This window comes from Mastacembelus armatus, chromosome 9, assembly GCF_900324485.2.
Source record: "Mastacembelus armatus chromosome 9, fMasArm1.2, whole genome shotgun sequence".
Taxonomy (NCBI): domain Eukaryota; kingdom Metazoa; phylum Chordata; class Actinopteri; order Synbranchiformes; family Mastacembelidae; genus Mastacembelus; species Mastacembelus armatus.
Window position 1 is genome coordinate 24,947,246 of NC_046641.1, and position 22,959 is coordinate 24,970,204.

The 22,959-nt window shown below is 44.5% G+C and overlaps 1 protein-coding gene across 2 annotated transcripts; it reads right to left on the reverse strand.

Annotated features, from left to right (window-relative positions):
- Positions 1-1,354: 1,354 nt before the first annotated feature.
- Positions 1,355-22,546, reverse strand: LOC113138947 (phosphatidylinositol 3-kinase regulatory subunit alpha-like). 2 transcript variants are annotated; one of them, XM_026321840.1, is made up of 18 exons: positions 22,358-22,546; positions 19,010-19,486; positions 15,825-15,954; positions 14,050-14,142; positions 12,094-12,165; positions 11,571-11,687; positions 11,279-11,477; positions 10,877-10,959; positions 7,969-8,074; positions 7,485-7,583; positions 6,873-7,053; positions 6,666-6,791; positions 5,775-5,917; positions 4,977-5,153; positions 4,801-4,875; positions 3,918-4,088; positions 3,554-3,761; positions 1,355-3,471 (listed from the first exon to the last, which is right to left on the reverse strand). In XM_026321840.1, exons 2-17 carry the CDS (start codon positions 19,199-19,201, stop codon positions 3,572-3,574), a joined length of 2,154 nt encoding a protein of 717 aa, XP_026177625.1. In that variant the 5' UTR covers positions 19,202-19,486; positions 22,358-22,546; the 3' UTR covers positions 1,355-3,471; positions 3,554-3,571. The 2 variants fall into 2 exon arrangements, with proteins under 2 accessions (XP_026177625.1, XP_026177624.1); XM_026321839.1 differs by having other exon boundaries at positions 1,355-3,761.
- Between the last annotated feature and the right edge of the window lie 413 nt (positions 22,547-22,959).

Genomic DNA, 22,959 nt, shown 5'->3' on the forward strand with positions numbered 1-22,959 from the left:
TGTGTGTTTATTTTAAAGAACAGTTTTCTCTGGCTGGGAAAAATAACAGTCACAGTCACAGGAAGAGGAAAACGACAAAGCTTTGATCTAAAAGCTGTGCAGTTTGAGCTTCAGGGAGACTTTTACTCAGACACCAATGATCCGACAGCGTGATCAGCATCTCGCCTGAGATCAATATTCATCAATAAACATTTATTGATTCATCTCTTCTTGCTATTAGACACACAAAGAACATACAGACCTGATCTTTCTCAAACGTACTTATGTTTAAACCACAGGACAAGAATTCTACTGTGAATCCAACAACAGCGACCCTTGGTCCCCCTGTGGGTCTTTGTAAGGCGGCAGGAATCAAACCAGCAGCACATTAGACACCTCCAATAATAAACAGGGAAAATAAATATGGCTTCCAACAAAACTGACATGGAAACATAAACCACCAAACATTATTTTCACTTGCCAGAGATGCAACATCAGGACAGGCTCGGATGTTTTCAGGTGGAACGTCGCTGACCTGACCCCCTTTCTCTGAGTTAGGAAGAGAACATGGAGCCACAGAACGCTGTCAGTAAATAATGTCTAATAATAATGTTTAATAATAATCTACATAGTGTTAAACCCATGGTCTCATCTCACACATATTAAAGACTGAAGGACTGAGTTTAATGATGCTCATGATCCATCACTACTTCTTGGCCTCCACATTCACATACATGAAGAGTTCAGAACATCACAGGTCAGGGTGTTGGTCCACCCACCAGACCCACCAGACCCACAAGCTTTTCTGTTTCTACCAACCTGTAAGAAATACAGTGAGCAAAATGATCAGCAGGTGTGGGATGAAATATTCTACACTGAGCCTTGTCCTTAAATCCATTACTGGTCCTTTGTGGTTCCCTTAAGGTTGGAAGGAAGCCTGGATGTTTGGGGTCCCTGCTAAATGTGAAACAAGAAACGACTCAACTGTCCATAAGACTTTTCACACAACCCACTAAAACACCACTAACTTCTAGTCAATGCACACAACCCAAAAATAATCACTTTCTTATTTGTCTCTATGCAGATCCTAGTTTTCATTTACTGTGACGAGATAAACCATTAACTCCCAAAGGGAAAGTCGGGTATTTACTTATGCACTTACAAAATACAGAGAAACTGTTTCTGACATTGGCTTTGGAAAGATCACAGGCTCAGTCCATGAGGGACGTCCCAGGATGGACCTTAGGGGGACTCCCATCATCTGACAGCAGCGACATCGGCTCCTGAGGGCGACGATGGTCTTAAAACTCCAGGGCACTTCCAGCCAAAATGAGAGGACACTGCTTGGAAGGAAATATTTATGGACCACAGACGCTGCATCGTTAAAACTTTATTGATCAAACCTAAATGCTGCTGAAACTAATCAAACATTTCAGAAAGAACACAGTGACCACCACGCTGCGTCTTCAGACTTAAAAAATCTCTTTTGTTTTCAGCCTGTAAGGACGAGATCTCTGAACATCCTGAAGACCAAAGAACATCTTGGCTTGTGATGTGACAAACTGAGGCTGTAATATGTCACATCGCTGTGACTCTAAGCTTTAATAAGAAATGAACGAACAGTGGGAAGAACTGAAGGAAAGTCTGGAGGGACATTCATCTGATTCTGAGGATGATTAAACAAGAGGAGAAAAGATGTTTGATGATTTCAGGAGAAAGGCCGTCGGTTCTATTCAACAGTCTTTTAAACAATGAGCCTTGGCTGACTTCTTGTTTCTGTGTGTTCAGCAGTTTGCTTCAAATTAAAAGTGTTTCTGCATCACAGAATCTACCAGCTGCTACAGACAATACTCAAAAAGGAAAAAACATAAACCTGAAAATCAGGACTTTTCCAAACTGTCTAGAACCTGCTCTCATTCCCAAACGGACTGAAACATGAAGAAACTTCAGAGCTGAGGACGTTCTCAGGTGAGTGACACTTTCAGCTCCTGTACCTGGTTTCTCAGGAAGATTAAAGATCAAATCAGCAGGAGTCAGTTTCATCATGTTCCATCAGTGAAGCTCAGTGTGTGTCCATAAAACTGAGCTCAGGTTCTCAGGCCTCCTGATGTTCTTTAGATCTCTGGTCTGTTCTGAAAGAGAAGAATCGTCCACACTACAAAAACCCAAAGCACTCTGAGGCGAGCTGAGAAACAGCAGCCTGACCCTGACATGAAACGCAGCTTGTTTGATTCACTGCCATTTAAACAGTCACAGTGTTTCCAAGGAAGTCTCTCTGTGGACTGTCCTCCATTTTGTATCCGACATCATCATCATCATTATCAGTCCAGAGCTGTAGTTCCAGAGTCCGGTCCAGTGTGTCCGGATTAAAGGAAGAGTCCGTCCTTTTAAAGCAGACCAGCTCTGACAGTTCAGTCGTTTCTCCACAGACAAACTGGGGAATCACACAGGAACATGCTGGACAGAGGTCGTGATCACATGGGACACGTTCCTGAACAAACCTAAACCGTCTCCCGTCTTTTGAACCACAACAGCAACTAAACCCAGCTGGTACCAAATGAAACCATCCCGTTCCAGCTCCAGCACTGGACCCTGACACTGCTCCACAGACAGACTTCTGCACTTTCTTCAGAAGATGAAAATAACCATCACGAGGCACCAGGACAGACTCTGGCCATCTTTGTAAAGTGAGGACTGAGAAGCTGTCAGGACTGGTCAGCATCTAGTCATCAAAGCTTCAGAGAAAGGAAGAAGGTGGAGACGCAGCAGGAACAGATCTGTTAAAGCCTGCATGATGAAGAAGAAGATCTGCACATCAAACCTCAAATGTGAACCGAGAACCTCATCAGACAAAGCTCCAGAGGAAACGGGATTAAAAATCAGACTGAAAGCAGCACAGCAGTTCTGGTCTCTGACTCTGGGTCTGAACACTGATCATTTGTTTCAGTGCAGAGATCAGATGTTGGTATCTGCAGCTCATCTTCAGATCTACATGAACATGTATGTTAGTGATAAACTCATCATGTTACTTTAAATGAGAAGAAATTCAGGAAATCCTCAGAAAGTCTTTGGGAGTTTCTGCTGTAGTGACTCTCAAATCTGTCAGAAAAAACAAACAGGAACAAGTTCCCATGTGATCACGACCTGAAGCGTTTCTCTGTCCGAGAACAGGAGATGGTGTTGATGTTCGGCACCAAATGATGGTTGGAGTCAGATTTGAGTCGACTCACTGCACTAGTTTTTTTTTTTTTTTTTTTTTTTTAAGCTGCGTCATCGTAAACAAACAAATCTGGTCTCAAAACGATGGAACCACAAAACCAACTGCTGGAGCAGAGAAGGAAAAGGAAAAGGAGAAAGTTCGCTGCACGTAGTGTCACGGAGGTGACGCCTCTGAATGTCGGAGTCGCCGTATTGGAGACATGAGTGTTTCTATAAAGGTTAGAGAAGGTGCAGATGGGTCAGGGACACTGTTCATTCGGGGACTGATGCTCCCTGTGGAGAAAGACAGGACGTGGTGACTTTTTTCCCTGGAGTTTGGCGAAACATTTTGGACTGACTGGCTCGGTTCTGCTACCGTGAGGGAGCGGGCAGGTCACCGCCTCTGCTGGCTGTAGACGGGGAAGGCCAGCGTGACGTTGAGCGAGTCGTTGTGTTGGACCAGCGAGGTGTGCTGGTAGTGCAGAACCAGCTCCTTCAGAGAGCCATACAGGTTGTAGGGCTCCGCAAAACCGTAACCGGTGCTCGTCTTGTTGATGACACAGTGCTTCACCTCTCCGTCCACCCTGAGAGAAACACAGAGCACAGGATCATGAAGAACAAGTGAATGTACAAGCAGCAGCAAACAGACATTTTCATCGGCTCCTGAATTCAGTCAAACTGGACAAAACATGAAAACAGAGACAGGTGAGCAGGGAAACAGGTAAAGCGGTGAGACGTACACCACGGAGCAGGCGTAGCAGCCGGGTTTGCTGCTGTCCCGGACCAGGAAGGTCCCATCTCTCTTCCCACGGAGCAGAGACTCGGCCTGACTGCGGTTGATGTTTCCTAGACGCCACAGACGCTCGTCGTGGTGAGGAAGGTCCTCCTCATCCTCCACCATGCTGTACTCACTGAGGGAGGACACAGAGACCACATGTTGAACAGAGTCACAGCAGCTGTCAAACAGAAACACTAAAGGCAAAAAAAACAAACAAACAAAAAAAAAAAAAAACATAGTGCATCCACATCCCAGCTGATCCTCCTCAGACCTGATGTTCCAAACAGACCAAACCAGCTGGTCTCAGATCAGATCTGGTCCACCTGCATATGTGGTCCTAGATCTGATTCCTGTCCGATGTGTGAGTGTGCGAGCTCCGTCAGGACGGTCAGACCAGAATCCATGTGGTCGTTTTAACGTCTCCCTCCTCTGCACATGTCGCCTGTCGTCATCGTTCAGTGTGGGAAACATCAACATGGAGGAGGGGGGGCAGTGGAGAGACCAGGACGCTTCACATTGGTTGGACATTTATGGAGAAGCTTCTGATGGAGGCAAACTGGAAGGAACATATGGCAACCCAGCAGCTTTGGAGGAAACTGGGCACAAATGATGTTGTTGTTCTTCACATGTCAGTTCAGTCTGTGCATGGGGGCAGTTTAGGAGCTCAGGGGGTTCACACCTGGTCCATGTCCCTGACAGACATGGATCAAACAGCAGGTCTGATGGGAACAGCAGGACGGTAAATTCTGGGATGTGGACGCAGCCTCTGTAGTCACAGTGTGTTTCCTGTGTGTCAACAGAGAGAAGAGTTTTCTAACTTTAAGTAAAGTTTTATTCAGACTCACTCCTCTGTGGTCTCGTTCTTCAGACCGAGCCACTCGTTCAGTTTCCTCTGACGGACCCCCTTCTGGGTCAGCCACCTGAGAAACACACACAGACAGACAGACACGCACAAGTTGTTATAAGAAGCTGGTGAACGATCAGATTGAATCTGGCCTGTGTGTGTCTGGGTGTGACGTACATGAGGTACTGGTCCCTGGTCTTGCGGAGCTGGATCAGGTCTGGTTTGATGCTGTTCATCTTCTTGTCGATCTCTCTGTAGTCGGCGGCCTGTTTCTTCAGATCCACCTCCAGGTGACGCTTGCTGTCCACGATCTCACTGATCCGAGACTTCAGCTTGTCGTAGTTCTCCATGATCCTTCAACAAGGAGAAAACCAAAGGATTTTCATTTACCAGCGTTTTGGACTTTAAAACAGTAAAAACGGTTCTGCACATGTGTGTTCTGGTCACTGTGAACAGGAAAGATTAATCACATGACCGGATGTTTAGGTGCTTCTCTTGCTTTAAAGTCTGTCACTAACACCAGACCCAGATCATCCATGAGTCTGGTCTGCTCTGGAGTCAGTTTTGTTCGCTCTGATTCTGTTTGGCCTCTGCTGCAGAGGAAGTGCTTTAATTTAATGATGAATTTCATGAAGTTTTCTGTTGATGGTATTTTTAAAAACATATTTGCCACATTCATTGCTGCTGTTACTGTCTGGATGTGATTTGGTCTCATTAACGCACAGATTCTGACAGGTCCAGGTCCAAGAGCTGAAACTTTCCACTGTAAACAGGAAGGAGCAACAGCCTTTTAACCCCCACTGAAATGAATGACATCAGGTTTTTGCTGCACCCTGTAACGTAGTTGTTCCTTTCCAACTACATTTAGCAGCAGGTGGTTTCATCCTGCAGGCTCTGGTGCCATGGCAACCAGGCCTCCTCTGTTTAATATATGTGCTGTGTGTAGAAGTGCCCGTAGCCATGGTAACAGCCTACCTCTGGATCTCCTTGTCATTGCCCTCTCGGCGAAACTTCTCGATGTACTCTTTACTGAAGCGCTCCTGGGTCTGACACTGCTCCTCGAAGATCTTTATGGTCTCGTTGAACGCCTCGATGGCCGTTCGCTTCATCTGGATCTCCTGCAGGGATGAAGAGGAGGAGGAGAAAGAGCAGGTGATGACAGAGGACGATGAAGAAAGATGGAGAAGAGGAAACAAACGGGATGAGTTGAGGGATGAGGAGAGAAAGTGAAAACAGACGTCAGGATATACAATTGGTTAAAATGTATTAGCTGGTCTCTTGATAACTGATGCTAAAAGACACCTCTCCACTGTCGCCAGGTGCTGCTCATAAGGGATTTGTTGGGTTTTTTGTTTTGTAAAGTGCCTTGAGATGATTTGTATTGTGATTTGGCGCTATACAAATAAACTGAATTGAATATGATAAATAATCAGCACACAGACGGTATCACAAGCTGTGACAGCAACGACTTGGAAAATGTATCTTTGATCACAATTTGATCCGCCAATAAAGAGTCATTAAAGTAAAAGTCTTTGTTACAACTGCCTCCTGCCTCTGTGATACATTTCCCAGCATGCTGCTGTGATCGGTGGAGAGATGGAGGCGCCACCTTGTGGCCTGAAAATCCTCAGAGCTCACGGCTGCTTTAGGCCTGTTAACGCTGCAGAGCAGCCTCAGTCGATTTCCAGATGCTGTTTTTTCAGACTCAAAGTGATTTTGACATGATTTTATTATACAATAATTCATATAATATTTATTTACTTCAGGTAAATGTCCCCTCAGTTTTATGTGAGGAAATATGAAGTGAAATGACCCAGAGAACACACAGTCCCATGCTGTGTCTGACTCCAGTGCACCGTGGCGTACCTGTGAGGTTCTGGTGTGCTCTTCGTACAGTCTGTCGTACTCTCGGTTCTTCTCCTGGTACTGCAGGTGATACTCGTGCAGCTTCTTCCCCACAGCTTCGATACTGTCCTCCTTCACCACCTGGTCCTGGACAACAATATAACAGTTGTGCGGTCAGACAAAGCGGCATTCTGGGAGCCAGAAGCAGCAGGTAGCAGCGTAACAGACCTGTTGGTGTTTGGAGACCGGGTAGAGCAGCTTGACGTCCAGTTTGGGGTTGTACTGGGCCAGAGACTCATGGCGATAGTGGTTGATCAGCTCCACCACCGAGCTGAAGGTCAAAGGGTCGGAGAAGCCGTACTTCCCTTCCCGATGGAAGATCTTGATCAGTTTGTTGTTGCCTCCTTTCCTGCAGGTGGTCATAGAAAACACAGCCTTTAAACCACAGCCTGGACAAAACATTGAACCTGTTGCTGAACAACAGGAAAGTTTTCCTTTGCGATGAAAAGTATATTTCTGCTCTCAAAGATCTCAAACAGAACTCAGACTAAAATGTTTAATAACCAAATCAAAGCTCCCTGGCTGGTCTTAAGTTCAGCTCAACCACTGGTTTAGAGACCCTGAAAACACGTGCAGCAGAAATGATGTTACCGTCACTAAATGAATAGATTTGCTATATGTATGCTTGTTTTCAGCCCTTCCCCTGAACAGCTTGTGGACAGCAGTGGAGCTTGACGGATCAGAGGAGGAAGACGCATCGGACTGCTGTAACTCAGTTTGTGTTCAGACCTGAAACCACGGTGAGAACATGTAGGTGAGGATCTGACACGAGCGGTTTACCTCAGAGTCAGGGTGTAATCTCCGTGCATCTTAGTGGAGGCGTCTCGGACCAGGAAAGTACCATCAGCTGTGTCTCTCAGCTTTTCGTTCACCTCCTCTCTACACACACACACACACACACACACACACACACACACACACACGCATAAAGACACACACACACTGTAAAATCATCAGTTCTTCACCCACGCTACCTAAACTGGACTGTGACTGTAGTACACCAGCCTTTGTAAACTGGGTTTTGTTTGTGTCTTGTACTGTTTAGTGTGTATTCCATGGCCCACCTGTTGACGGGCAGTGCTATAAACAGGCTCATGCACTGTACAATATATAAAATAAACCAATATGCTGCAGCGAGTCTTCAACAGCAGAAGACACAAAGGTTCCATCTGTTTAAACTGTATACACGTATAGACTATAGCAGTTATACTCTATGTTTAAACAAATACATGAAGCACGACCAGACGTGGTCTGTGTGTGTCACCTGGAAATGTCTCCCCAGTACCACTCGGCGTCCTGCAGAGCCATGCTGTTGTTGAAGCTGCTGGAAGCTGCTGGAGCCGACGACTTGACCGGTTTAGGAGGCAAAGCTGAAACAGACAGTGAAAGTTATTTCTCCACACCATCTCTCTGGAGGTTTGCCTGGTTTACCTATTAACCAGGTAAAAAAAAAAAAAAAAAAAAAAGCTGTTCTCAGCTCTGTCATGCTCAGCCATACCCTGTGCAAATCACAGTTCAGGATGTAAGAGGAACTGACAAAAATGTAGTGATGCTAAAACACAGTTTAGAATAAGAAAAAAAAATTGAAAATACTGTGTGCACCACTGTCAGGTCTTGTTAGGTAGGGGTACATCAAATTGACTTATGGAACCAGTTCCTGACGTAAGCTGGGGTGTGACTGTATGTGAATACCCTCACCGTGACGAAGGCTCACTGTGAACTGTCCTTACTGGAAGTTGTGTTTCTAACCGTGACCTTGTTAAAACCGATTCCAAAACACACCAATACGGACAATAGAGTTTCCTCATTCGTCACTGCAGCAAACCGCCTCACGTGTGGTCTCAATAAAATAGAGTTGTTGAAGGTGACATGGGTGTTAGAGCTGAGGACACCACGTTCATTGGTGTTAGTCTCAGACATGTTGCTGTGTGTCTGTTTTACAGGAACCAGTTTCACCTCAGTGACTGTGTAAACAAACTAATTCCGATTTGTCAACATCCCAGGAGAGCAGACTTTAAGGCCACAAAGAGGAATCTGGTCCCCTCTGTTGTAAAATCAGTCGTGGGAATGCGATGCTGAAATGAAAGAAAATATCTCCCTGGTAGGAGCTGAATGAACAGAGCAGCATAACGTGTTGCTCAGATTTGGGAGGAATGAGCATCGGCTCCTCTGGGACTGACTGACCCATAACACCCTGCTCTGCAAACATTTACCTTCATCTTCAGCTTAACACACCAAGATCTCAACGTGAGTTTAAGGTTTAAAACCACGACGGAGTGAAGAAAAATCTAATAAGAGCACCATGTTACACAACGGCTCAGGGAAAATTAGCAGCCGGCCATGTTATCAGTGCCAGGTGTCGGTCCGCTCTACCAGCTCCAGGTCTGGCCTCCTACCTGGACTCTGCATATTAATGTAGCAGAGGATCTTCTCCCGTCCTCTCCCTGGCTCAGCTTCGGCCCGCCCTCCCTCCTCTCGCTCCATGCCAGCCTCTAAACGGTCATCCACCTCCACGACGCTTCAGAGGTGAAACCAAACACGATGCTTCTTTTCTGGAGCTCATCAGCTCCTGCCCACAGCCGAGCGCTGCCATCCTGCCTCGAAAAAACTGACGTCATTGCAAAAGGAAACTGCACAGGTTATAGTTTCCTCCTTACTGAGCTCTATTTTCTGCCTCTGCCTGTTCCTCTAGTTTCCAAGATCAACTCCAATGCACCGATGACTGATTTTATATCTCTCCTCCTGCACCTGCAGACTGAGCTTTTCACATTCCCACCTCTGCTCACACTCGTCTACAGAGAATCCAACAACCTGAAAATCGCATTGATCCAGTTTCTGCAGTCGTCTCCAGTTCCTACAGATTTCAAACGACGCAACTTTCTCTGCGCCTGCCTCCCTCTCCCTCGCTCAGCCTCAGTTCAAAGCTCAGGAGAGCAGCTTGGAGATGTGTGACATCACCGATGCCCCCAGCCAATCCTGCGATGGCAGTGATATCACCGAGGCAACGCCCCCCTCCCCTCCCTTCTCTCCTCTGCTGCATCTTCCACTCTGGGCCTGGATGATGTCATCGCTCAGCTGCCGATCCGGCTGAGCAATTATCAATAAACCAGCTGATCAATACAGCAACTGACTGACTGATCAACTAACTGATCAGTACATCAGCTGATCAATACAGCAACTGACAGACTGATCAACTAACTGATCAGTACATCAGCTGATCAATACAGCAACTGACTGACTGATCAACTAACTGATCAGTACATCAGCTGATCAATACAGCAACTGACTGACTGATCAACTAACTGATCAGTACATCAGCTGATCAATACAGCAACTGACTGACTGATCAACTAACTGATCAGTACATCAGCTGATCAATACAGCAACTGACAGACTGATCAATAAACCAGCTGATCAATACAGCAGCAGACTGACTGATCAACTAACTGATCAGTACATCAGCTGATCAATACAGCAACTGACAGACTGATCAATAAACCAGCTGATCAATACAGCAGCAGACTGACTGATCAACTAACTGATCAGTACATCAGCTGATCAATACAGCAACTGAGTGACTGACACAGCCACTGATTAATCAATAAACCAATCAGTAGTTAATATTTGCAGGTATTGATCTGAGGAGCAACAGCTGAAACTGAAAGACTCAAATAGAAGCTCGACCTGTTTTTACACTTTACACTTAGAACCACAGAAGCAGCAGGAGAATAATTAAACTCAAAGTCCAGATTAAATTAGTGACCAAAATAACATGGTTTTGAAAAGTCAGACAGGAAGCTATGGATCAATAACATCAGGAAATCCCTGTTATCACATGATGATTCTTCATCTCACAGTTCGGTGCTGCCCTCGTCTTCAGGAAAGACGTGACCAACGTCACATTGGACGTCGTGGACTGAGCAACATCTGTGACTCGTGACCGTGACCCGGTGTGACGCTGCTGTTAGAGGAAGTGAAAACCATGAGCGAGGAGTTTGGACCCACAGTGACTGAGGCAGAGTTAAGACAGACAACAGGTCTCAGGTACTTGTCGATCCGAGTCCATGTCGTTGGTACCGTGTCGTGACTCCTCTCGGCAGTGACAGACCAAACAGGAAAACCTGTCTGCTCCAGCAACACTTACACACAGTCAGGTGGGTCAGGTGTGTTACCTGGTGCAGCCTGGTTCATGTTGAGCTCACTGGTTATCAGAACGTCCAGGACCTGAACCAGAGGATCCTGACTGGACTCACAGCTGGAGAGAAAGACAACATTACAGACCGATTAAAGGGCGCTGACACCAGAATAAAACGTTTCTATGACTCAGGAGGTTAAAGGTTCATGTCGAGGAGTTTTGTCCTGAGCTTCTCAGAAAAAGTCATGAGGAGCAAAAATAGTCGGAGCAGAAAAAAAAAAAAAAAAAAGCTTTTACACAACTCAGTTTTTTTTTCAATAAACTCCCAGTTCCTGCGCCATGACTCACACCATCAGCATCGACATGTGACTGAAGATGTAACAAGAATCTCTATCTAGCGTATCCTGTCACATAATAAATTCTCTGGTTTCTAACTGACCCTGCAGTCTGTCTGAACAGCAGTGGACTGAAGATCTCGGACAGGTTTCGGGGGGTCAGCTGGTTTCTGGAGCCGTGCAGACACAGCCGGGCCAGGTGTCGGACCACACTGAGCAGGGTCAGGCCGTACTGGGCTGGGCAGGCCGGCGAGCTCGCCACTTCCCGCAGCACCTGGGCACAGTCCTCCAGGTCTCGGACCTCTGCGGACAAGGAGACAGAACCGTGAGCACAAAACCACCAAAGGCAAAAGTCACGTAAGACCCAATCAGGTCCAGACGAGCAAGGGTACTGACCTTGCACTGCATGGATCATGTCCCCCATCAGCAAGGAGGGGAGGACAGGGCCCGGGAGATCCTGCAGGAACCGGACCACCCCGTCACACAGGGAGGATAGATCCAGCTGCTCCAGGTCTGAAACAAAGACACCTCAGTCCAGGACACAGGTCTCTGCACGGTTCTTCCTCTTGTTCCTGTCCAACACTCAAACCAGCTGTTTACTGTGTACAAATACTCCATTAAAATCCTACTTAAGTAGAAGTACCTGATAGGTAAATGTACTCAAAGTAAAAGTATTTGTACTGATTGATGAATGTGTATAATATATAATTCTGCTGAGGGCTCATTTCAATCACAGCTGCTTTTCAGGGCGTAAGATTTTTAACACATACAGTTTGTCCTGTGGATTGTTTTATTGTCCGCACAAGCTCCAACGAAATAACGAGACAAATAAAGACAGAGGCTCATGCGAGGAAGAGATCCTGCTGTAGTTTAACTTGTGTGTGCAAAATCATGTCTGACAGGAGCACACAGTCCTCACCGGTGTCAGCCAGCTGCCGGGGGTCCAGACCTCCTCCGCTCACACTGCGATACACACTGGGACAGTCCAGACCTGCAGCAACACCACACAAAGCTATAACAGCAGTTTACAAAGAGAGCTCTGAGGTCTAGGCCTGGTCCTGGGACCTCTCTCTACAGGGTATTTAGTCACAGAGGCTACGTTCTCACATGACTTGCCTTGGTGCATTTTGATTCGCTGAGGTTTTTAGCTTACAGATGGGTTGGTGATTTGGTCTGGACCTGGTCCTGGGACCTGTATGCTGTACAGATAAATTCCCTTAAGGCAAATTTATAATATTGGACTACACAGGTACAACTTCATTGGGCTACTCAGCCATATTGTGGTGAGGGCATCAGGTGTTTGAGATGCTTTAACCCTGGATAAGAACATCTGACCCCAGCAGGTATTAGCCCTCTGGGGTCTGAGGGGGTTTTTGGGGCCTGGACAAATTCTGACATGTCCTGACATTTGTGCTTTTTTCAGTGTTTTTTAAACATATTAATGTCTAAAGTCTGATAACACTGTAATCAGCACAAAATTGACTACAATAATATGTGAGCTTCAAGTTTATACATTATTGTGTTTTTGAGAAAAAAGTGTTTATGCATGGCTAGTGAAAAACTACAATTTTTTACTCACTGAAATAAGACCATAAAACACAAACAGAACATTGGTTCATAAGACCTTGGAGACCAGCATGTTGTAGGCTAAAGTGTTTACTTCAGAGTGCTGTGAATGTCATCTTGTTCACACATTCACAGAAAACAATACACTGATTTAAATTTTCTAAGACACTTTTTGTCCAGAAAGGCCATATGCAAGAGGGTGTGTCTGAGGATGAATAGTCATGTGATTTACCTGAGAACACAAAAGACGCACTGAACGTCCAGACAAAGGCATAATGAGCCTTTCAGTCAATGTAGATGGGACGGATTAGTGCAGCACAATACAACACAATGAGGAGCAAACGATCCTCATTTGAGTTAAAATCAGTGTTTTTACTCTGAGGACAAGCTAAACTATTTGTCTCTGTGAGGAATGTAAGGAGCGCCGCTTCACGTGCGTAACGCGCCATCATCCAAACGGGCCGAAAAAGTGAGTAAATTCTATGATAAAGTTTGATATTTTGTGTCATTTCTCGGGGGCGTGCACATATTTACCTGGTTCACCTGAGATTATTTACATGTGAACAGTGAACAGTGTACAAGGCGGGACCGCATTACCTGTAATGAGGTGAGACGGGAAAAAACGTACTTCTCCTTACGTTCATACGGATTAAATAAAAAGTGATGATTTGTTTTTGACTTGAATTGTTTCACTCAAAAGAAAACATTTAAAGCTTTCTAGCCATATAATTCTTATTTTTATGAGCCAAGTATTCGCTGAGATTCTGGTTGTTTTATTTACGCGTCTGTGAAGAGAAATGGCAGAGACAGACAAGTCCGAGAGCTCACCCTGTCGGCTTTCTTTATTTAAAAAAAGCACAAAGTTTTGTTGTTATTATGATGGTATACCACTAAAACTAGACCCTTTACAGATTTGAATGATATACTTCTTTTATCTGTACGATCAGAAGTGACGGAGCAATTTAAGTTTGTTTCGGCCTTATCAGGAAATGATGCGTCAAAACGCGCCGGCGCGTGCGTCGACCCCAGAGGGTTAAGGTGTGGTTACCTCCACTCTGCCACCACTGTGGCTGCATGTGGAAATGAAAATTAGACAGGCAGCTCTGTGGCCTCTGCTAATTAGTCCTTTGTCTGCAGCTGTGTGAAGGGCAGCTTCAGATATGAGGAGCAGACAGGGTTCTGTCCAACCTGCACAGGTGTACACCAGAAGACAGGATCTGACTCTCATTCTGAGGTTGGTGTTTGTCAGGAAACATGTTCCTCTTACATGTTTGGGTCAAACTCACAGCTGCTATGTCTGTATTTGTACCTTTGGTCTCTATGGCCTCCATCAGTCTGCTGAGGAGGGGAGGGGCCGTGTCCGGGGGTCCGAACTGGTCTGGGAGGTCTGGCAACATGAAGCCTGAAGAATAAAACAAGAAATGAATGAAAGTGTCCTGGTTCAGTCATCAGAACAAAAGATGAACTGTGTTAAAAAAATATCTGCTGCCTCTATAAAAAGGCCAAAAGCACAAGACCACCAATGGAAAGAAATTAACTACAACTCCCAAGATGCATTTCAATCAACATATAAACACAGAGATTCTGTATGTGTTTACACTTTGTAGAAACCTAAAAAAAACACTGACCAGCTTAGAGGATAACTGAACCCTACATTGTTTTCCACTGTGCACATCATCCAGACTCTTTCCTTAACAGGCCACATGACATTTATTAGTCCCAGAGTGTGGAACCTCCAGGATACTGAAAAAATAACTGATATTTATAAAAGGTACAAAACAATAACATTAAAAAAAAATACATATATATATATATATATATATATATATATATATATATATAATAAAAACTACATGATCCTGCACTAATTCCTCAGAGTTCTGCACCTGGGTTTTTCTCAGGTAACAGGCTCAGAGTGAATTCTGCAGTAATGCTTCATGTGAGGAGTTTAGCTGGGTGTTATTTACAGATTATCACTGTGAGTGTGACGTCGGTTTTCACTTCTGTTTTCACCTTTAATCGGACACGAGTCAGTTACTCAGACATGACACTGACATCAGATTAATGGCTGCATTTACAGAAAACGTGTCCAGAGAGCAACAGCTTCACGGCCCCGTACACGAGAAGCTCAAACTGCTGAAAGGACTTTTAGTTTAAAAGGCTGTGAGCAGCAGGAAGCAGGGAGGCACCGCTGCTCGGTGAAACAGAAACGTAACAGTAATAACCAGGGCGCTGCTGCCTACCAGCCCCCCCAACACACACACACAGCTGATAACATCAACACACACCACACAGTAAATCACATACACACATCCTGTGTCGGTGGCAGCAGAATAGAGATGAGATCTGTTCAGTCAGCAGCCACAGCCCTGACCAAACACCAGCTGTGTGTGTGTGTGTGTGTGTGTGTGTGTGTGAAGCGTTTCTATAACGTGTTGTTCTCCTCATGGTTTGAGTGCAGACTGCCCATTCAGGGCCTGAGTGTGTGTTATTGTACATAAAGCTCCTGCTGAGGAAACTGACGTGTGTGAGTCATTTCAGACTGAAAGTGTTAAAGTTGTTTCTAAATCACATGAACCGGACGACTAAAACACAATATTTTAGAACAATAACCAGAAATGTGCGCAGCTGTGCCGGCAGCTCTGACAGGCTGGTGCTAATGCTATCATGCTGTCATGCTATCGGCTCATAATGACAATGCTGATGTGGCCTAAGGATATTTCAGGCTTCTGGCCCAACAGCAGCTGATGACGGGTCCAAACACCCTCATGGACAGAACACACTGCTAATGAGACTGAAATTAAAACGAGAATTTGGCCTATTTTTTGACTTTTTCTTTGCTAGTTCAGGTGCTCCTGGTTCAGTAACAAAGTCCTCTACGGGTAACGTTAGGGACTCGGAGTTGGATCGACAACAATCATCTTACAAAATACCTGAGGAGTTGCAGGTACAGAAACACATTTAAATACAATCCCCAGGAGCATTTTAAAGAAAGAAAAGATTTTTCAGCAACAGAGCTGACGTAATCTGTACCATAGTTTGGTGCAAACCATAATCCAGATGTGTGAATGCGGTCTCACTCACCCTCGGACTCGGAGTCTGCCCTCGCTGACACTGCAGACGGTGGCCTGGGTGGGCGGGGCTTCGGCGTGGGCGGGGAAATCCTTTTTCTGCCGACAAACTCCACGTAGGTCCCCGGGAAGTCGCCTTTCTCCTGTGGCCGGTGAAGAGTTACAGCTCGGTCACACCACATTTGTCTGAACAGCAGCCAGTTTCAAACTTACAACCAGCAACAAGGAGCGAACCAATCAGGACTGTTCTGATTCTTACAGGTGAGACGTCATGTTCGAAAGCTATTTACCTGCGTGGGAAAACTGGACTCCAGATCTGGTTTACATACACAGGACATACATGTTCTAAAGGTTCTAAAATCATTTTAAAACTATACAAGAGTGAGATTTTAAGATGAGATTGGGGAAACTAAACAGCAGTGCAGATCAGCCCACTGAGTGTGGACCGAGTCTGGATGGAACAGCAGCCCTCCAGCTGTGTAGGGAAGGACAGTCTCTAATTAACCTGCTGGAGGTTAATTAGAGAAAAGGTTTGTCAAGCCATCAATAGAAGAAAGGTCAGCAGGACGGCCCAGACTAACAGACCTCTCAGACATTTGCACAGGACAAGCACCTTCAGTAAGTGCTGGAAAGGGAGGCTTGAGTGAGTCCCTCAGATAAAGTGATGAGAGAGTTCATCTGTTAGAGGGATGATACAGGAACAGATCAAGATTCATGCTGTTTCACCATTTGTTTTATAAACCCCCCATCTGTCTTCCTATGTGGACCCAGTCTGGCCCAGTGAATGAGGTTAATGGTCCATGGTCCCTGATTAATAAACGAATGGAAATTCACAGGTCAGAGTTCAGCTTTGTTCAGCTCACACATGATTATTTTAGCACATCTCACCCTCTGCCACCTTCTCACACTGCACACAACAGTGAGTTTCTACCTCCGTGAAGTTGGCCCCCCACCCAACGCAATTGATTTCGCAAAAATAGTCTCAATCGTTTGTGCTGGTTTGTGCTGGTTTGTGCTGGGAGATGTATGATGACCTGAGAAGTGGAGTGACAGGAGTGTCAGAAAAAAACAAAATCTGCCCACATGCAGTGTTATACACAAAGGATTGATTGCACTGTTTAAATTTAATCTCAAGTATTTTGTTGTATGTCACACACCCTTGTTTTCCTACTCCTGTTTGGAGAAGCTGTGTCTGCTCTTCTGGAAGTCAGGCTCAATGGAGTGTATTACTCTGTGTGGCAGTTTTGGTTTGAAGACAGACATGGCCTGTCAGTGTTTTTAAGTGTTTAAGTTTTTAAAGGTCCATTATTTGTGTTAATGGATGTTCGATAGTTCACTTTAATTCAGTTTCACAAGTAAAATAATTTTGGCTTAATTCATTGAGTCATGAGGTGCATGTCTACATACATGCATATAATACACATACAAAGCTTATGTATGTATAAGCACAGAGATACAGCAGACATTGTATGACATGCTATTGTTATTAACATAATGATATACAGTAGCAAGTAAAAACATTTACCTTGGAGTTGGTGTTACAGTTCACACTTCTTGTGAGCCGCTGTGTCTGGTATAAGTTGGAAACACACAGTCGATCGGTAACTTAACTAAATTTGGATCCGTTTGGATCTTACCTTGTTACTTCAACTGTACTAAGAAAAACGTCATCGCCAAAAATGTAATGTCTAATATTTTAAAAACCGAAGCAGCACAAACGAAAATTTTTACAGCACAAACCGGCACAAACGAAGCACAAACGATTGAGACTAGTTGTGGTAAATTTGCAGCACGTGGGGGGGCTGAGTGACCGGAGAATGACCTTTAAATAAATCTTTTATATCTAAAAAACCAAAACAGCACAAACGAAAATTTTTACAGCACAAACCAGCACAAATGGAGCACAAACGATTGAGACTATTTTTGCGAAATTTTGCGTTGGGTGGGGGGCCAACTTCACGGAGGTTGAGTTTCTCCTATGGGGGATTAACACAGTGTCTATGTAACAAACCGGACCATGTGACTATTTTCTGGTTCCTTCTGTGCTTCCTGACAGGAAACTCAGTATCAGTTGACGTGACTTTGGCCTTTGGGAAACTAGAGACATTTTTTACTACGTTCTGACTAAACAACAAACCAACTGCTTGTTGACAAATGAATTCATAACAACATAATCATTATTTGCAGCCACAGACCTCGACTCTACAATCGAACATCTGGACTCTCAGCTCTAAATCTTCCAGAAATGTAATGTCAGACATGTACAGACATGTAATGTCTCAACCAGCACTGAAGCATCTGCTCATCCACTAGTTAACGACAGAGCAGCAGAAAATGCAATTATCAAATTTAGCAATATTTCCTTAAGAAACGTATCCAGTCAACATCAAACATTCACTGACCGCAGTCTCACAAACTCTCCGTATGAGACGAAAGCTGCTTTTTACAGCCACAACACTGATCACTGGGGGCCAGTAATCAGTTTGGCTGCAATAAGAATGTGAGGATGAGTCCCAGGCCGTGTCCTTTCTGCAGCAGCTCGTGTGGAACAGAACTGAGCAGCTCAGTCACTGATCGATGCAGCTGCAGACTCACACACTGGATGATGATCAGTGACCAGTGGCTGAATGACTGTTTCTTTGGCAAGAGCAAAACTCCTTAAACGTGACACAGCTACATTTTTTAGGGCCATGTTGACAGTCTAGTAAAGTCTAGCACTTTCTTCTAACTAACTGAGTCCCATATAATCACACATGGACTGCCCAGTCCTGACATCATGGTACTGAACAGTCTGGGCACAGGCAGGACAGAACCTGCTCCATCTGCACCAGATAGCTAGCTACAGTTAGCTCGCTCACAGGTGAGTCTGCAGATCTAAGTGAGACCATCCTGAACCACAGTCCCCTGAACTGTAGCTCTTCCACAGACTGTGATGACTCAAGATGGTTCACACAGCAGCTAACATCTAATGTTGTTGTGGATGTTGTAATAACTTGTTCTCTCACATCATGCAGCCTGAACCCAGCAGCTTTGGAGGCAACTGTGCACAAACGATGTTGTTCTTCTTCACATGTCAGTTCAGCCTGTGCATGGGGGCAGTTTAGGAGCTCAGGGGGTTCACACCTGGTCCATGTCCCTGACTGACATGGATCAAACAGCAGGTCCGATGGAAACCCTCAGTTCTGAGATTTGTCCTACCTGTGTGGTCTCGTTGAAGCCCGGCAGCCAGCCGATCTCTGACGGACGCTCTTCGGCTCCGTTGCTGCAGCCCAGAGCCAGCAGCGCCCCTTTACTGACCAGCAGCATGTCTCCCACATGCAGGTCAATGTCCTCCTCCCTCTCCTTCTTGTAGTCGTACAGTGCTCGGTACTGAAAACCCTCTGAGCTCATCGTGGCGTCTGCTGCTGACAGCTGACTATGGCTTCACAAAAACTAACAAAACAGCTCAGACTAAAAATATAAAAATAAGGTTCCTCTTAACCTGAGGGTATCTAATGTGGAGACTCAGCACTAAGTAAATATGGCGATTCCATCTGCCGGCGTGTCCCCTGTCTCCATGTCTGCTACTGTCCTGTCATCCCTCCAGGCCGAGCCACAGCCGCTCAGTCAAAGCATCCTCGCCGTTCATGAACAGGAGTCTGAGCAGAGGCCACATCTGGGGATCGACGGATCAACCTAAGGGACGAGACAGGTCAAAGTTGAAATTCTGAAACAGCTAAATGCATTTTGACTTTCGTATCGCAGCAAAATGAAATGCTGCTGGTTCAGACAAAACTAGACCTCAACAGACGTCCCCCTGTGCTGTGTCGATAAAATCTGTTACGAATCAGGACAATTGAAAATATATGAAAGACACTCAAAGATGAAGCCTCTTTAGAACTACTGGATGGACTGTCATGGGACTGGCTGCAGATATTACCCCTGAGGGTAAATAACCCAATCAGCTCCTTTTAGCACCGTCAGCAGTGTGAAATGGGGAAAAATATCAGCCAGAGTTTCCTAAAACTTAAAGTGAAGCTTTCAAATCCAAAGATACTCAATTTATTATCATATTGCAAATCACCTCAAAAATGAGCAGAAGATTTTTCACTGGGAAAATCAACAGTGATTAGCTGATTATCAAAACAGCTGCTGATTCATTTTGTGTCAACTCTTCAGTGGATGCATTAAACATTTCCTGTTTACTTTACACCAGAAAAGACAAAAACATGAATGAAGTGCCACAGTTTAGCCTTCACCTACAACAACCAGGAGGGTCTGACTCTTGATTCACTTCGTCAGTACCTTCCTCTGAAAATAAGGCACCAATTAAAAGAGCCAAAGTTTTTAAACACCAATTAACACAAGCAGCTGCACATGGGAACTATCAGAGCAGATAACAAAGCGACGGGACTGTGAGTGTGACCAGGCGTTTGGTGTTTTCAGCACGTTGGTCTGTTCAGCACTGAGCCTTCGATAAAGCTTGAAAACAGACAATAAAGAGAGTTAGCAGCAGCCCGATATGATCACAGAGACATTGATTTCCTGTCTCCTTATGTGTTTGCTCTCAGAAACAATGTTCCACGCAGGGTTTCCCCCAGGAAGTTATTCAGAGAGGTGGCAAACCAGATCCTCATGCATCGTATGTTGTGATGAAATTCATTTGAAAATAAAAACCTCTTTGCTACGTTGATGTTTCCTTTTCACTTCTTCGGATTTTAGCAGTCGGTGCTTTGCATTTCAGCTGCAGTGTCCAAACCCTGTTCTCAAAGCAACACGGAAACTGAGCTCGATTTACTATAAACCACGTCAGTGTGCAGTAAACTCCTACACCTAGGTCTGCAACTACAGATTATTTTCACTGAACTAGTATTTTGTTTGTTGTATTGAGGCTAGAAGTAATGATCATTTTCTGAACCAGTGTGTGAAACAGAAAAACAGACAAAAATGTTCCTAGAGTCCATGATACCTCATAAATTACTGGATTTTGGTCAACCTAAAGTCCTGAAGAACCAAGAACCCGAAACCAAACGTTTGTCACGTTTTTCTTGATAAATGACAGATTAACCAATTATTTCAATATTTACTGACTAACCCTTTGACAAGTGAGCAATCCTTAGACCCCTAAACAATCTGAAATGCTTTGGCACTTGTGTTTGCATTCACTTGTGGTCAATTGTTTTGAGTCTCTTTGTAGCAGCCTTACATTACTTTGGGGTTGTTTCAAGACACTTTGCAGCCATTTTGAGTCTCGAGTCTCTCTGTGGTTGTCCCGAGTCTCCCTGTGACCTCTCTGTGGTTGTCTCGAGTCTCTGTGGTTGTTCCGAGTCTCCCTGTGACCTCTCTGTAGTTGTCTCGAGTCTCTGTGGTTGTCCCGAGTCTCCCTGTGACCTCTCTGTGGTTGTCTCGAGTCTCTGTGGTTGTCCCGAGTCTCTGTGGTTGTCCCGAGTCTCCCCGTCTTAGTCTCTTACACTACTCACAAAAAGTTAGGGATATTTGACTTTTTCAGAATGCACCTAAAATGCACTATAACCTTTACAGCTGAACTTAATTTGACCTTCTCTGAACATTTGAATGCACATGTCCAACTGTTCAATGTTTCAGTACTTATTGCATAACATGCTGTTCTCTAACAAGATGATTCACCAAAAAAATCAGAACAAGTGTCTGATCCATGACCATCGACCAGTAAATGTTCTGGTTCAATGACGGTTCAGATTTAAACAGTCCTCTTCATCATGCTGTTCACATTTTGACATCATGAGACCAAGACGACACCTGACAATTGACAAGTTATTGAGACATTGAAATGTTTTGTTGTGTTACTACCCACCACTGTTGTTAGCTTTTGTTTCAATAAATTGTTTGAGATGAAGAACTTACCATTGCATACTTCTACTTAAATGCCCTACTTTCATGATATAATATCACCGTAGTATGAACTTTTTACATTTTCCATAAATTTCACCTGACAGTCGAATATCCCTAACTTTTTGTGAGTAGTGTATTTTGCTTCTCACTGAGTCTCTGTGAAGGTTTTGGGTCCTAATGTCTTCATTTTGGGTCTCCTTGCAGTGATTTTGCTTCAGTCTGTGAGGTGTGATACCGGTCTAGAACAGTTTGGTCTTTGTATGGTGCAGTAATCAGCACAATAAACATATTCCTATGAATTATTGTTAAACACAGATGAACCCAGTAAATGGTTTCCGTCCTTCCAGTACTACCATTACTGTGAAAATGTATTTATCATTCTAATTAGTTAATGCGCCATTTCTTTGTTGTCTTTAATGTAGTTTGTAAACACTGGAGACATCCCGGTTTACGTTTACCGAAAATAGGAAACAAACAAAACCAAATCAGAATAAAAACAAAGATATTCGTGTTTCGCAGCTTCTAATGAACCAAAAACCTTCACACTCATGTCATTAATCTTTCAGCCTAAAACCCAGAAACGCTTTGAAACGCTGCTAAAACGCAGAGACAGTAAAACCATCCAGGAAACGTCCAACGACAAAGCATGTCAGTGTTAGCTTAGCCCGCTAGCTTCCCTCTTTCCACCGCTCTCACCTTCGTTTTTCACCGATAAAAGCCTCCAGCTGTGGAAACAGCAGGCGCCATCAGGGAGCAGAGAACAGACACGGTGTCCAGATGTTGTCCCAAACTGGTGTTTTCCGCTAATTTATCGATTATTTCCAAGATGAGGACACTCGTGATCCGCCGTCTCAACTAGACAACCGTTAAGCTAGCAGTGACTCCACCCACTTCCGGTACGGACTGTCAAACTAAAACAGGATTTGGGGTATTTAAACGATAAACATTCGCAATGAAGGACGTATTTTAAATGAAATTCGCGGTCTGTTAGGGAAAATATACCTTTAATATTCACTATGTGATCTAAAGTAAACTTTAACGACACACTTTCATATATAAAATGCGTAAAATAGCGTTAAAACGCACATTGTGCAGGTCTCGGATTGATTTCAAAATAAAACATCTCTGGCGAACATGCGCTTCAGACTGTTTGCGCATTATTCGGTGAAGGAGACAATTAATGGCATTTGGGGCGTTTTTCTTAAAAAAGATGAACACATTTTTGGATGTTTTGTTTATGTTACGTGTCCGTAGCGTTAAAACACGAATTTTAAACAGACTTCAAGCGATTACAGCCG

Bases quoted from the DNA above. Each gene is read 5' to 3' on its own strand.
- LOC113138947 (XM_026321840.1), bottom strand. From the start codon at position 19,201: ATGAGCTCAGAGGGTTTTCAGTACCGAGCACTGTACGACTACAAGAAG. The intron at 11,688-12,093 runs GTGAGGACTGTG...TCTTTGTTTCAG, and splicing joins CCGGCAGCTGGCTGACACCG to ACCTGGAGCAGCTGGATCTA. The intron at 5,918-6,665 runs GTACGCCACGGT...TCATCCCTGCAG, and splicing joins AGCACACCAGAACCTCACAG to GAGATCCAGATGAAGCGAAC.